The sequence below is a fragment of the Schistocerca cancellata genome, chromosome 6, assembly GCF_023864275.1.
Source record: "Schistocerca cancellata isolate TAMUIC-IGC-003103 chromosome 6, iqSchCanc2.1, whole genome shotgun sequence".
Classification (NCBI taxonomy): domain Eukaryota; kingdom Metazoa; phylum Arthropoda; class Insecta; order Orthoptera; family Acrididae; genus Schistocerca; species Schistocerca cancellata.
This window is the reverse complement of record NC_064631.1, coordinates 542,224,201-542,239,872: the sequence shown is the minus strand read 5'-3', so window position 1 is coordinate 542,239,872 and position 15,672 is coordinate 542,224,201. Positions and strand designations below refer to the sequence as shown.

Here is a 15,672-nt window from a genome sequence, read left to right as displayed (position 1 = left end):
CAACAGTAACATTCTTACTTTTGAAAACTGCCCCTCCTTCCTCTCAACATAAAAAAATGAGCCCAAATGGCATTAGAAAATTTTAATATGGAATTACTGGTTCTTCCCAAATGTTGTTAGCACAATTTCTTGTGGGGAAAGTATACCATCAAGGAAGAGGTGGGCAAAGCATTACCAGCAGAACAAAATAATTACTGTAATGTGAAATAAACCATGAGTTGACAGATGAGCAATTCAGGAAAACTACTTGCACATTATCCACTGAAAGTGTCACACTGGGATAAAATAATGTTTAATGTAAATGCATGTAAGTGAAATGATTAACAAAATCCGTTGGCTGTAGAATATAATGATCTTTGTAACAGCAAGGGTTTTTGCAGCAGGTACCTCAAATATTAGATACTGATAGAGGTGATGTCATTAGCTGGGTGGAGGAATGGTTTGAAGTGCTTAAGAAACTAGTCAACCCAATGCGAAAGTGAACCTTGAATTGCAGAGGTTTCAGCTTGGCCTCATGTCTGGTGTGGTTGTGACATTCGCCTGCTTTATTTCTTTGTTGATAGTTCTTGGTGTCGACATACTGCATTGTTATACTAGCTGCAAAATGGGGTGTGGAAGTTCAACACTGACTACTGTACAAAAAAGTAGCCGACAGTTGCACAGATGCATATCAGAAGTTCTTTACTTTCACTGTTCACCTCCCCCCCCCCCCCCCCCCCCTCCCCTGTATTACACAGTTATATGGCTAGTACACTATTGGTAAGTGATAAGCCTCATAAATAGCTTGCAGGTAAACATCAGTATACTGCTACAATAATTTGCTGTTGAACATGTATGAACAGTAAATACCTAACCACACAGTTCACTATTTCTCAAATAAATTGAACAGACACGGCCTATTTATGTAACACTAATTCCACTGTTCAGTTGATGCCTTAGTCTAATAGATACAGACTTCCCGTTTGAAAATTGGCCGTGGACTGACTGTCTCAGGACCAAAATTTGGGCCTTTATATATCCTCACAATAATAGGCACTGAAACTATACATTGTTCAATGTTAAAGTTACAGAAATTACAATTAAAACATCTCATTCAATTAACTGAATATATAGAAAAATTCCTCCTATTAGACAGGTACTTATACCACAAAGGTTAGGCCGAATTATTTGTGTAAATAATCAAATTAACAGATATAGTTTACAAACAATACTGTTGATAGACTTGATAATTATTTTGGAATTAAGTAAGTTCCCTGGTACTTTAAACAAGATGCTAGCAATAATCAGAGCAAAATGCCTCGGACCTTTGGAGGTAATGGAGTCCCACCTCTAACTGACAAACCAGGGACTCCTAAGATACGACTTGGCAAACAAATGGTAATGAGATGGGGAGCTATTAATATCAATGGGGGCTACCCTGGGAAGAAGGTAGAGCTGGCAGAGGCTGCAAGTAAGATGGGGCTGGACGTTTTAGCTGTTAGTGACATTCGGGTAAGGGGTGAGAAAGAAGAGGAAGTGGGAGAATACAAGGTCTACCTGTCAGGAGTCAAAGCAGGAATAGCACAATGGGGTGTAGGGCTTTACATCAGGAAAGAAATGGAACCCAGCGTAGTTGCAATAAGGTATGTAAACGAACGACTGATGTGGATGGATTTGACAGTGTCTAGCAAGAAAATTAGGATTGTGTCAGTATATTCGCATTGTGAAGGGACAGATCAAGATAAGATGGATAGTTTTTATGAGGCACTCAGTGATGTAGTTGTTAGAGTAAAGGACAAGGACAGTGTTCTGCTCATGGGTGATTTTAACGCCAGGATTGGAAATCGAACAGAAGGGTATGAAAAGGTTATGGGTAAATTTGGAGAGGATATGGAGGCCAACAGGAACGGGAAACAACTCTTGGATTTATGTGCCAGTATGGGCTTAGTAATCACAAACTCCTTTTTTAAACATAAGAACATTCACCGGTATACTTGGGAAGGCAGGGGAACCAGATCTGTCATTGACTATATAATAACAGATCAGGAATTCAGGAAGGCTGTGAGGGACACACGTGTATTCAGGGGATTCTTTGATGACACTGATCATTATTTAATCTGCAGTGAAATTGGGATTGTGAGGCCGAAAGTGCAGGAGGTCAGGTCCATATGTAGGAGGATAAGAGTGGAGAAACTTCAGGATAAGGAAATCAGGCACAAGTACATAACAGTGATCTCAGAAAGGTACCAGTTAGTTGAATGTAGTCAATTACAGTCATTGGAAAAGGAATGGACAAGGTACAGGGACACAGTACTAGAAGTGGCTAAAGAATGTCTTGGAACAGTAGTGTGTAAAAGTAGGATGAAGCAAACAGCTTGGTGGAATGATACAGTCAAGGCAGCCTGTAAAAGGGAAAAGAAGGCGTATCAAAAATGGCTACATACCAGAACCCAGGTAGACAGAGAAAGTTATGTTGAAGAAAGAAACAAAACCAAACAGATAATTGCAGCATCGAAGAAGAAATCGTGGGAAGACTTTGGAAACAGATTGGAGACTATGGGCCAAGCTGCTGGAAAACCATTCTGGAGTGTAATTAGCAGTCTTCGAAAGGGGGGTAAGAAGGAAATGACAAGTATTTTGGACAGGTCAGGAAAACTACTGGTGAATGCTGTGGATGCCTTGGGCAGATGGAGGGAATATTTTGAAGAGTTGCTCAATGTAGGTGAAAATGCGATCAGTAATGTTTCAGATTTCGAGGTAGAATGGGATAGGAATGATGATGGAAATAGGATCACATTTGAGGAAGTGGAAAAAATGGTCAATAGATTGCAGTGCAATAAAGCGGCTGGGGTGGATGAAATTAAGTCGGAACTCATCAAATACAGTGGAATGTCAGGTCTTAAATGGCTACACAGGATAATTGAAATGGCCTGGGAGTCGGGACAGGTTCCATCAGACTGGACAAAAGCAGTAATCACACCAATCTTTAAAGATGGAAACAGAAAAGATTGTAACAACTACAGAGGTATCTCTTTAATCAGCGTTGTGGGTTAAATCTTCGCAGGTATTGTTGAAAGGAAAGTGCGAGTATTAGTTGAGGACCAATTGGATGAAAATCAGTGTGGGTTTAGGCCTCTTAGAGGTTGTCAGGACCAGATCTTTAGCTTACGGCAAATAATGGAGAAGTGTTATGAGTGGAACAGGGAATTGTATCTATGCTTTATAGATCTAGAAAAGGCATATGACCGTGTTCCTAGGAGGAAGTTATTGTCTGTTCTACAAGATTATGGAATAGGAGACAAACTTTTGCAAGCAATTAAAGGTCTTTACATGGATAGTTGGGCAGCAGTTAGAGTTGACGGTAAATTGAGTTCATGGTTCAGAGTAGTTTCAGGGGTAAGACAAGGCTGCAACCTGTCTCCACTGTTGTTCATATTATTTATGGATCATATGTTGAAAACAATAGACTGGCTGGGTGAGATTAAGATATGTGAACACAAAATAAGCAGTCTTGCATATGCGGATGACTTAGTTGTGATGGCAGATTCGATTGAAAGTTTGCAAAGTAATATTTCAGAACTAGATCAGAAATGTAAGGACTATGGTATGAAGATTTTCATCTCCAAAATGAAAGTAATGTCAGTGGGAAAGAAATATAAACGGACTGAGTGCCAAATAGGAGGAACAAAGTTAGAACAGGTGGACGGTTTCAAGTACTTAGGATGCATATTCTCACAGGATGGCAACATAGTGAAAGAACTGGAAGCGAGGTGTAGCAAAGCTAATGCAGTGAGAGCTCAGCTACGATCTACTCTCTTCTGCAAGAAGGAAGTCAGTATCAAGACTAAGTTATCTGTGCACCGTTCAACTTTCGACCAACTTTGTTGTATGGGAGCGAAAGCTGGGTGGACTCAGGTTACCTTATCAACAAGGTTGAGGTTACGGATATGAAAGTAGCTAGGATGATTGCAGGTACTAGTAGATGGGAACAATGGCAGGAGGGTGTCCACAATGAGGAAATCAAAGAAAAACTGGGAATGAACTCTATAGATGTAGCAGTCAGGGTGAACAGGCTTAGATGGTGGGGTCATGTTACATGCATGGGAGAAGCAAGGTTACCCAAGAGACTCATGGATTCAGCAGTAGAGGGTAGGAGGAGTCGGGGCAGACCAAGGAGAAGGTACCTGGATTCGGTTAAGAATGATTTTGAAGTAATAGGTTTAACATCAGAAGAGGCACCAATGTTAGCACTGAATAGGGGATCATGGAGGAACTGTATAAGGGGGGCTATGCTCCAGACTGAATGCTGAAAGGCATAATCAGTCTTAAATGATGATGATGATGATGATGATGATAAGTAAGAGCTGGTTTTGCTAACATATTTTCGAATAGAGACAAATAAATATTTTAAGAATCGTAGTAGTTCTTCTGCCAAATGTTTATAATTATTATGTAATTTAGATTTGTCTGTAAGTCAACAGTAGAATCTAAGTCATGAAACAATTACTGATGTCACCCTGTAACCAAAGATATTAACTAGGAATAGTCAAAATAAATTAGGAAATTGATTACATACACAAAACTAAGCACAAAATTAGATCTGGTGCTATACTAATTAAGACCGAGGGCCAACCTTTCTCTTTTATGGAAAATGCAGATTATACTCGTGCATGTTAGAAGTAATTAGGTGAAAATGAAAATATGAATTTAAGGAGGCAAATGGCTAAACGAGAGGAGGTAAAGAGATCCCACCTTGCTTCGTCACATGGTGAAACGATGAAAGGCTAAAACTGTAAATTGACTTCTCTGAATGTTGACATAGTCACAGACTGTTTCAGTAAACTATACTACATGGTGTGTCTCTTACTCGTGCTGTTGTATTGTTTTATTGAGTGTATGGTGAAAACAGGATACTCAGTTCTTCACCAAACAATTTTTCATTTCAATATACCAACTAAACAACGGAAAATCCAGGATGGAATGTAACAGTGTTATGAAAAGGAAAGTTGCAACTCACCATATAGCGGAGGTGTTGAGTCACAGATAGGCACAACAAAAAGAGTGTCACAAATAAAGTTTCTGGCCTGTAAGGACGACACACACACACACACACACACACACACACACACACACACACACACACACACACACACACGACTGAAGTCTTGGGCAACTGTAGCCACACTGCTCACAATCCAAAAGCTTCATTTGTGACAGTCATTTTGTTGTGCCTATCTGCGTCTCAGCATCTTCACTCTATGGTGAGTGGTGAATTTCCTTTCCATAATGTCAATATACCAATTAATAAGTTTTAAGATGATGAAATGTATAAAAACCTATTTTCACCTTTAAAGTGTGTAATGCTTGTATTCACAATATGGATGAGAATTAAGTCAAAATTCCAGTTCAGTTATAAGCAATATTCACATCATAATATGATGATTTTTACAAAATGGTGAACTGGGTTTTGGAAGAGGAAAATGTAGAATGAGCAGTGTTGAAAATTGTTGGATGTATTTAAATTTTATTGATGTTAGCTGTAGAAGTACTAAGCTGATTCTTTCAACAGAAATAATCAATTTTTAATATCAATGAAAATATCAACAAAAGGTAATACATTTTGTATTTTTTGGGATCTTACAAAACAAACTGAACACACAGTACTCCGACTGACTGACTCCCTCCTGCACTCACCCTTGCTGCCCCATTTATAATATTTTAACAATACACAAACTATTCACCTCTTCATGAGGATGTAAGATATAATTACAGTTCCATAATTGAAGTGATTTTCCTTCATGATTCACATTAAAATTTACTTAACATTTTAAATCCATATGATTTTTTATTGACTTTTTCATTGTATGATGGGAGCACTGGAGTTTACACATATAACATAGTACAACATTTTTCCCTGTTTACTGTGACACAAGCCTACAAGAACCAGAATAATAGTTAGTATTAAATTATTTCCAGTAATCCAAAACCAATGCCTTTTTATGGAAATTTCAATATCTTGCATATCCCTGTTACCATTTCATCTGCTTTATTATTTCATCTATAGACTTAGTGTCTAGAAAGCCTGCATACTCAGTTCGCCAGACAAACAATCAAACAAGTTGTATTAATGAGTTTTTTTTTATAAAAAGAAAATTACAGTACTTAACTTTTGCAATTACACAAATGTGTAGTGAGAAAAGCACGACATACAAAATAATCAACCTTCCTCAGTATAGATAATCCCAAGTTTGTGCTACATAGAGTGTACAAGTGAAGTGACTAGCATCGATGCTTCTATCCAAGTCACTAATCTTGAAGCTGCTATTGAAATGGGCCATCACCAGTCAGTCGTGGCACTTATGTCCTCATCACATAGAGGCTGCTGCAGTCACATTGGCGTCCTGGAAGGGGGTCAGACAGGGTGCAATTGGTTGACTCCTTCTTGCTTTGTCATTCCTGACTGGCGTGCAGGTGCTTGACTTATTGTTGTAACAAGACTAATGAATGTAAATAAAAGAAAAATTACAGAAAAATGAGTATAATTGTGTACCACTAACTCATCTGCATTGATTTCAGGTGTCCAACCAGTTGCAGTCATTGACAAAATACTGCATTTCAGCTGTGTATCCTGCTGTCATCTTCAGGCAATACATGTAGAATGAGCATTTCCTTTCTTAAGCTCTTACCCCTCCCCAGACCTCTCCCCACTGTCTGGCTGCGCATCACAGCATGTATGTGTTGGTGGGGTGCCACGATCACCTGAGGTTCGGCCTAGTCTCCGATCTCTCAGTGAGTCTGCTGCCATTGACAAGCAAGGAACTCACTCTCAGCTGACATTGTGACTTCAGAGTGAAGCTGCTGTCCCTATTGATCATGCCATCAGCCAATTGTATCTCCACAGCCTCTTTTTAAAACACAATCCCGAAATGACAAGGTTTCTCTTAACACTTTCATTTGTTCATATATGATGGAATGCAGTACAGATATTATGCAACCAGAGATTTTTTGGATGGTTGAGTTCATTGTAACTCCTATGCTCCAACACCTTTCTTCTTCTTCTTCTTCTTCTTCTTCTTCTTCTTCTTCTGCATAGTTAGTACCTTACCACAGTTACATGGGATACAATCAATAGCCCAAAGTCATATTTCACCCTCCCTAATAGCACTTGCATTTTTGGAGATATATGGAAAGTCCATTCATTGTTACACCAAACCATGATTCTGGCAGTTTTATTTGATACTTTGCTGGCATACAGCAGGTATGGCATTGTGTTATTATTCTCATTGTGTTCACACTCATTGCACAGATATCACCTGAAGTTGACAGTAAGTAACACTGTTGAAATATTGTATTTCATCAAGTTTCATCAGTTCACCCAGCTCCCACGCCCGGGTTCCCGGGTTTGATTCCCGGCGGGGTCAGGGATTTTCTCTGCCTCGTGATGGCTGGGTGTTGTGTGCTGTCCTTAGGTTAGTTAGGTTTAAGTAGTTCTAAGTTCTAGGGGACTGATGACCATAGCTGTTAAGTCCCATAGTGCTCAGAGCCATTTGAACCATTTAGTTCACCCAGCTGGAGATCTGAGATCAATACAAACAGAAAATAGGTAGATGACCAGATACGTGACAAACTAAAATTAAAATTTTCTTTCATACTTATGTAGCTGCAAAGTAAGTTTGCTGTTTGGTCACAATTTATTGTCAAGATTATGTCATATACATGTACTTGTATTACAGTTAGGTTTCTCATCTTCTGGGGGAGACAGTATTCGGTAGACACACTCTGCAGGAACTTAAACTAACTGAAATATTGTTTACAGCTTTATACACAATCATCACTTTTCCATTCCTGTTTGCCATAATGTTTGGTGATGCTGGACATGGCCTTATCATGTTTGCGTTTGGACTGTATATGGTTTTAACAGAGAAGAAACATATGAAACAGAAGAGTACTAGTGAGGTATGTTACAAAGAAAAATGATGTATCTATAGTTCACTTACAAAGATTTATTAGCTTCATTAACTTACTGGACAAATAATTTGTAAAATAAAGCTCTTCTGGATACTTATGATAAACTATTTATGAACTCCCTTAATTCTTAAGCAAGTAGTTATGTCTTTAACAACGTAATGTCAGTCTTCTTTAAAATTACATCTGAATGACTTCCTGCTATAAATGCTTGTGTCAGCTGGGAGGTGGTTAAAAGGAATATTTCAAGATGTCCGTCTGGATTGATGGCTCAGTTGCTGTGCACAAAGTTGTAATGATCCTGTCTTCTTTCCATTCTGTAAGCAATGGCCTAGGTGCTCACAGTGTAATCTCTTAACTGCACTATGAGGTGGTGGTAGAAATATTTTGTTGTCTATATCTGAGTTATAATCTGTTCATCATAAGAATAAACCTGATGTAAACATTGCACTATGTATTCTTTCACGTTTTCTGGAACATCAATGGATTTCTGTTTTATGGGGAACTGCAGCCAACCTGTCTAGAGTACCATAAAGTACGATAATAAGGGTATGTTTTGTGCTGTGCGTTACACGCACATCAACTTGGGGATAATACCGGACAACAGCTTTACCAGCACATTTAACTCAGGTGGTACAGCTAGTCTGCAGTGACGTGGCCAGCTGCAGTTCACAAGTAAAAAGAGATGAGCAGAGGAGCAATACAGCTTCGAATGTCATTTAATTTTTAAGTAGAATGAAATAATACACTGCAAATCTCCCACAATATGCTTCTTAGATGACTAGACGAAAACCACAACACATTATCGTTTTTAGCTAACATACTATTGTAATTAAGTACAAGAATGATGATAATTCCTGACTTAACCACAGGGTAATTTTTCTGCATAAGCTGTGGGTAATGTAAGTGAGTATTGAAGTATTTCACCGTATAGTTAAATATTGAAGTCACTAAAGGTATTACTTACAGTCAGTCATCTGGTAATCTCTTAGCTCCTTCCTTATCCAAATCCGAGAAATACATTTCAGTTCTGGAAGTGTGACCTGCTACGTTGATAATGACCCTATCAACAACAGAATCCACAAAGCCAAACAAGCGCAGCATTTTCTCTTCTTCTTTTATGAAGAGCCGTGCTATATCCCCGCCAGCGTTTGGCAGTACCATGTGGGAAAGCTGCGTGCGTTAGTTCCAGTACGTCTGGTAGCTTAACAGTCTTGTTACTTCTCGGGCCAAATCCCGCAACTTGGCTCCAGGTTAGTACTGTTGGGTTCATACTATGGTGGTACAGTAGCATATGTAAAAGTGCAGCATTTGTATGATGTGCTCGATGCTGTGTAAATGATTGTTTTTCATGTTTCTATGATACTTATCTACCTCTGTGGTACAAAACGATGGACACAGGCCAAATAAAGAGGATTTGGTTTTTCATTTTTGCCTTAACCCTTACCTACTATCGACCGTCTCTTAGACCACTACAAATTTTTGTGTCGAGATATTTCTCACTTCCTTGCAAAGACAAATGGACTCACCTGTGTACCTTCCTATTGGGTGTGGCTGACAAGCTACATGTGCCAACATTCTTGTAATGTTGCTGCTCTTAGTTTCATAATTATTAGCCTTGAGAGGTATCACAGATGTACCATAGTGTTGGCATGCTGTGTTTTTGTTGCATGCTACTGTTTCTTCATGGCAGGGAAAACTGGATCTTCTATGCAACGTGTGTTATGTGAGACAGATTGGGATGTTCAAGATTGCCCCATTGAATCTTCGGGTGAAGACTTTGATGACACTGATAATGACAATGATTTTGAGATATTTAGTGATCACGACACTAATTCAGAGCAGGAAACTGAAAATGATGAAGATGTGACAGCTGTTGACGATGGAGCTTAGTTCTTTGGTAAGCACAGATGTTTTCAGTGGAGAAAAAAGCAGCCACCAGCTAACGTAAGAACAAGGCAACACAACATTGTCTTGTAGCTTCCTGGACTGTGACAGATAGTGAAAAGTCTTGGAGAAAATCCTGTTGATTTGGAGGTATGGAAACTGTTCTTTACACTAGACATTCTAGACGAAATCATTTGATGGACAAATCTGAAAGTGTGTAATCTTAGAGCACAGTACGGTAACGATCGCTTATCCTATCTGCAAGATGTTGGTATCATTGAACTGAAGGCTCCAATTGGTCTGTTAGTGTATTCAGCCATTTTCAAGTTGTGGAACAGGTCTGTTTACAGCTTGTTTGCAACTTATGGAACAGACAGAGATGTTTTCAGATGCACTGTTAGCAAAGAAAGATTTCTGTTTTTGTTGTCTGCATTATGGGAGGAAAGAAAGAAAATAGACAAATCAGCAGAAATTTCACAAATCTTTCTGCATTTCATCAAAAACACAACTTTGCTACTCTGTAGGTGCAACAGTGTGTGTTGATGAAATGCTTGTTCCTTTTTGTGGAAGGTGTGGGTTTAGAATGGTATGCCAAACAAACCGGCAAAGTATGGCCTGAAAGTTCAGTGTCTGACTGACGCTCGTACAAGTTACTTGTACAATGCATACATTTATTCTGGAAAAGGCAGCAATGGTCACATCCTTCCCACCCATGAGAAAGGTCACAGTGTTCCCACACAGGCTGTTCTTTGATTGATGACACCCATTTAAAACACAAAGAGGAATGTTACAGGTGACATCTGGTACTCACTAGTAGAACTAGTCAATGAACTTTCAAAAAAAGGTCTCAGATACGTTGGTATGCTGAAAAAGAATAAAAAGGAGATCCCACAGAACTTCTTATCTAATAAGAAATGTGGTGTGAAGACATCTGTTTATGGTTTTACAGAAAAAATGACTCTGGTTTCCTTCATGCCTAAGAAGTCCAAAGTTGCAATACTGATCTCTTCTAGGCTCCATTCAGTAAACAGTGATCCTGAATCAGGAAAACTTGAGGTCACTCTGTTTTATAACACAACAAAAGGTGGTGTGGACTGTCTCCACCAAAGGTGTGCAGCTTATTCATCAAGTCACCAGACAAGAAGATGGCCTTTGGCCATTTTCTTCACATTAGTGGATGTTGCTTGTGGTGTAAATTGTTATGTGGTACATCAAGCTTAAACAAAGGCAGAAGTAATGACGAGATTGCGTTTCATGAAGACTCTATCAAGAGACATAGTTGAACCTCATCTGAAGCATAGAATTTATATTGGATACTTGCCATGAGAGTGGCATCACCAGAAGAATACATCACTTACAAGATGAGCCTCAGACACTGAAAGAATAATTCGAAAATCGAAAAACGTGTGCCTTTTGACCTCCTCATCTGAAGAGGAAAAGAAAATATCCGTTTCAACATTGTGGTGTTCTGATTTGTTTGTAGTGTTCCAGGAAGGTGTTTGTGAAGTGTCTGAAGGTGGAAATTAAATAAAGTATGATTCAGTGGCACATGAGAACACACATTTAGTTTTTACTTGTAATTATAGAACTAAAATGTGCCAAAGTTTTTCGATTCATAGACTTGTGGATTGAAAAATTGCCTCTACATTGCAAAGATGAGTCGTAAACTGAAAGTTGACTTCGCACACAATTTATTGTAAGTCAAGTTCGATTTTTCCACCTAGTTATATTGCCAATTTGTAATATAATCTCTCTGATGATAATCTGCATGTGAGTAGAAAGCTAACTAACAATTAGGTGGTCATGAGATTTGCTTATGAAAAAATATTTTTAACTGCTGCATCAAAATAGAGTAGTCGAAAACACCTATAAACTGAAGTGGAGGTTTCAGTTCATACATGACTTGTTACTCTGTATCAGTTTATCATGTTTTAAAGGCCATAGTATCCGTTGGACTTGGAAATGATGAGGGGCTAAATGCTGTACAAATTACTAGCCTCAGCAGTGGAAAGCAATTATATAAATAGCAATGCACCACCAATGTTTGCTCATAGTGTGGTAGGAGTGCAGGCAGTGAGTAAGTACACCTAAGGCCATTGTTCAAAATATGTGATGGAACAATCTAAATCAGTCACAGAAGTAATGTGCAGGAAAAGGGAACTGTACACTCAACTAGACAACCAAAAGTGTACTATTAAATAATATTTTGGGCATGGGGACCACTAGCAGATTAGGCCAACAGCAAAATTTTGTGGGAGCAAGGAACAGCATTCTGACTGGTAAATGTGGGTTACAGTTCATGTAAGTGGATTTCCAAAATATTTAAATAACATCCCATCAATGTTGAGTTAAGTGGAGCATACACAAAACATGTTTATTTTTTAAAGATAGAGTACAAAAACGAAACTTCCTGGCAGATTAAAACTATGTGTCGGACCAAGACTCGAACTCTGGACCTTTGCCTTTCGCGGGCAATTGCTCTACCATCTGAGCTACTCAAGCACGACTCGCGCCCCGTCCTCACAGCTTCACTTCTGCCAGTACCTCGTCTCCTACCTTCCAAACTTAACAGAAGCTCTCCAGCGGACCTTGCAGAACTAGCACTCCTGAAAGAAAGGATATTGTGGAGACATGGCTTAGCCTCAGCCTGGGGGATGATTCCAGAATGAGATTTTCACTCTGCAGCGGAGTGTGCGCTGATATGAAACTTCCTGGCAGATTAAAACTGTGTGCTCGACCGAGACTCGAACTCGCGGGCAAGTGCTCTACCATCTGAGCTACGCAAGCACAACTCTCACCCCGTCCTCACAGTTTCACTTCTGCCAGTACCTCTGCAGAGTGAAAGTCTCATTCTGGAAACATCCCCCAGGCTGTGGCTAAGCCATGTCTCCACAATATCCTTTCTTTCAGGAGTGCTGGTTCTGCAAGGTCCGCATGAGAGCTTCTGTAAAGTTTGGAAGGTAGGAGACGAGGTACTGGCAGAAGTGAAGCTGTGAGGACAGGACGTGAGTTGTGCTTGGGTAGCTCAGATGGTAGAGCACTTTCCCACAAAAGGCAAAGGTCCTGAGTTCGAGTCTCGGTCTGGTACACAGTTTTAATCTGCCAGGTAGTTTCATTGTACAAAAAGTTTGAAAACTTGAGTTAAAATTGGATATTTACTGACCAGCCTATGGGAACAGTTTGCACTGATATTGTTTCATATCTTTGCATCTTCATTCATTTTATGAACTGACTAGCTAAGAAACTCGGCATTGCCCGGGTATTTCCCCATTACAATCTTCTATTGGTCCATCTCATCCTCCCTCCTCTCTCTTTCCATCTCCTCCTCCATCCTCTCTCTCTTTCCATCTCCTCCTCCCCCGGCTCTCTGTCAAGCCAGTCCTCCCCCTTCTGTCCAATTAGAAACTCGGCATTGCCCAGGTATTTCCCCATTACAGTCTTCTATTGGTCCATCTGATCCTCCCTCCTCTCTCTTTTCATCTCCTCCTCCATCCTCTCTCTCTTTCCATCTCCTCCTCCCCCGGCTCTCTGTCAAGCCAGTCCTCCCCCATCTGTCCAATTTCTCCTCCCCCCTCTAATTCCCTCTCCCCCTTCCCTCTCTTTGTCCATCTCCTCCTCCCTGTCCCCCTGTTCATTTCCTCCCCTTTCCATTCTCTGTCACTCTCCTTCTCTCTCCTCTCTCTGTCCATCTCCAACTGTTCCCTTTCTCGCCCATTTCCTTCTCCACCCTTTCTCTGCCCTTTCCTCCTCACCCCTGTCTGTTCATCTGCTCCTGCCCCATCTCTGCCTGTCTCTTCCTCTCCCTGTCTCTGCCCATCTCCTCAGCTCCCCTCTATCCATTTCTCCCTCCCCTATCTATGTCCACTTCCTCCTCCTCCTCCTCCTCCTCCTCCTCCTATCTGTGCCTATCTCCTCCTTCCCTCTTATTGCCTTCCCATCTCCTCATCCTCCCTTCTCTCTCCACATTAGCCCACTCACTCCAATAGAAGGCTGGTGGTTCTTACACCTGCAATGTTTCTTTCCAGATTGTAGCTAACATGTGCACCAAACTTGATTGAAATTGTTCCAAGGGCTTGTCAATGAGCTTTGCTCATATACATACATGTGGGGAGGCAGAGAACAAGATGGTGAAACTTGAATAGACTTTCTTTAATCTAAATCTAGAATAAGAGATCAGTGTGAATCACAAAGATCATATGCATAGCATGGTTACTATTTGAGGAACACATTTTATTTGTATGGTGTCTGTTCTTTTGGACATGTCCAAAAGAACAGACACCATGGTGGATCAGGACAACTATGAAGAATGAATTTTAACTGAGCCACAGTATATTGCCAAAGTGCTAATATATGGATAGTTTTTTTTTTTTTAACTTTTCCTTCAGCACAATAGCACTAAGAGAAATTGCCTTCTCTCTGTTTTATTTTGGGAGTGGCAGTATTCAAATCATGAACCCATGGGATGACAGTCAAAGGATGTTGGTCTGTGTTTTCATCAGTATTGAAATGTCAAGCACTTGGTGTATTTTAACAAAAAATAATGATAGATGTAGGCACAGGTTCAGTCATTGATTTTTTCATTTGTGAGTCTTTAATATAGCCATCATTCTTCTGTTGCAGATCTGGAACATCTTTTTTGCTGGTCGTTACATCATACTTCTAATGGGTACATTTTCAATGTACACTGGGTTAATCTACAATGATTTCTTCTCCAAATCAGTTAATATTTTTGGTAGTAATTGGAATGTGTCTTATGATGAATCAACTCTCAGAGCAAATCATGAACTTCAGCTAAGTCCCAAAAATGATTATGGTGATTCGATATACCCACTAGGAATGGATCCTGCTTGGCAGGTGAGGTTGCAGAAGTTATACGTATGTATGAATATTTTTATGTGTAATGGTAGTGATAATACTGTACTTTTGGGATACAGATGACATTTAAAGCAGTAAATATTTATTGCCCAATGCTGCACATTCTAAGTAGATAGATACATTTTTTGTTCCTTGGATCCATGGTTAGAAGATCCTCAAGGCTGTAGAACATGTCAAAAATATAAAGATACATAATACACATTTATAAAAAAAATACATATTTTAATAACTCTGTATGGTGGAAATTGACATTAACATCACATACATACTCATAACATTTTACTTCAAATCATTCACATGTGACATTCTGTTTATCTGTGCTGTAAGTATTAGTTGTCTTTTTAAAATTTCTTTTGACTTTTTAGGTTGCCCTTCACTTTTAGAGGCATATGCATAGAAAAAAAAACCTTCTGCTTTCAGTGGTAAACTTATGTAATGTTGTTTCAACTAGAATGTCAAAATATGAGGGACTCCTATACAACCATCTTAGAGGCTTCATCTTCCTTAAAATTTTCCTGTGATCTTTTATGTGATCTGCAATTTTCAGCATCTTTATCACTGTACTCTGTGACAGTGGCTTAATGAAAAATATTGTGTTTTTTCCCCCTAGTCATTTATGCAATTGTCTGCTTACAGTACTACTCTTTGTGCCTAGTTTTTTCTTTTTTTTTTCTTTCTTTCTTTCCTTAAAAAAAAAAAAACATTCATTTGTGTAAATGTTACCAGTGATGATGCCCTCTTTTCTTTCTGACAGCTACTATGCATTTTACATAGATTTTAACATTTCTAATGCACTTTTCTTTGTCTCAGAAGCCTAAGTTGACCATGACGCATTGTATGACTGATAAGGTAAATCGTCAACATATCTTACTGCTCATCATTCATGAAATGACAAGAGTGAAACAAAGACGAAAAAACATCTTGCATTCAGAGAGATTGCAAGTACATAATGCTGGGACATGATTG

General features: G+C 39.3%; 1 protein-coding gene across 2 annotated transcripts in view; it reads left to right on the top strand.

The window, feature by feature from the left end:
• The window catches only part of LOC126190883 (V-type proton ATPase 116 kDa subunit a 1), a 704,052-nt gene that overhangs the window by 642,082 nt on the left and 46,298 nt on the right, over window positions 1-15,672 (top strand). For both annotated transcript variants that reach the window (XM_049931488.1, XM_049931487.1), the window contains exons 11-12: window positions 7,796-7,935; window positions 14,452-14,685. In XM_049931488.1, coding sequence (XP_049787445.1) covers window positions 7,796-7,935; window positions 14,452-14,685 — 374 coding nt within the window. The remainder of the gene's footprint in view (window positions 1-7,795; window positions 7,936-14,451; window positions 14,686-15,672) is intronic.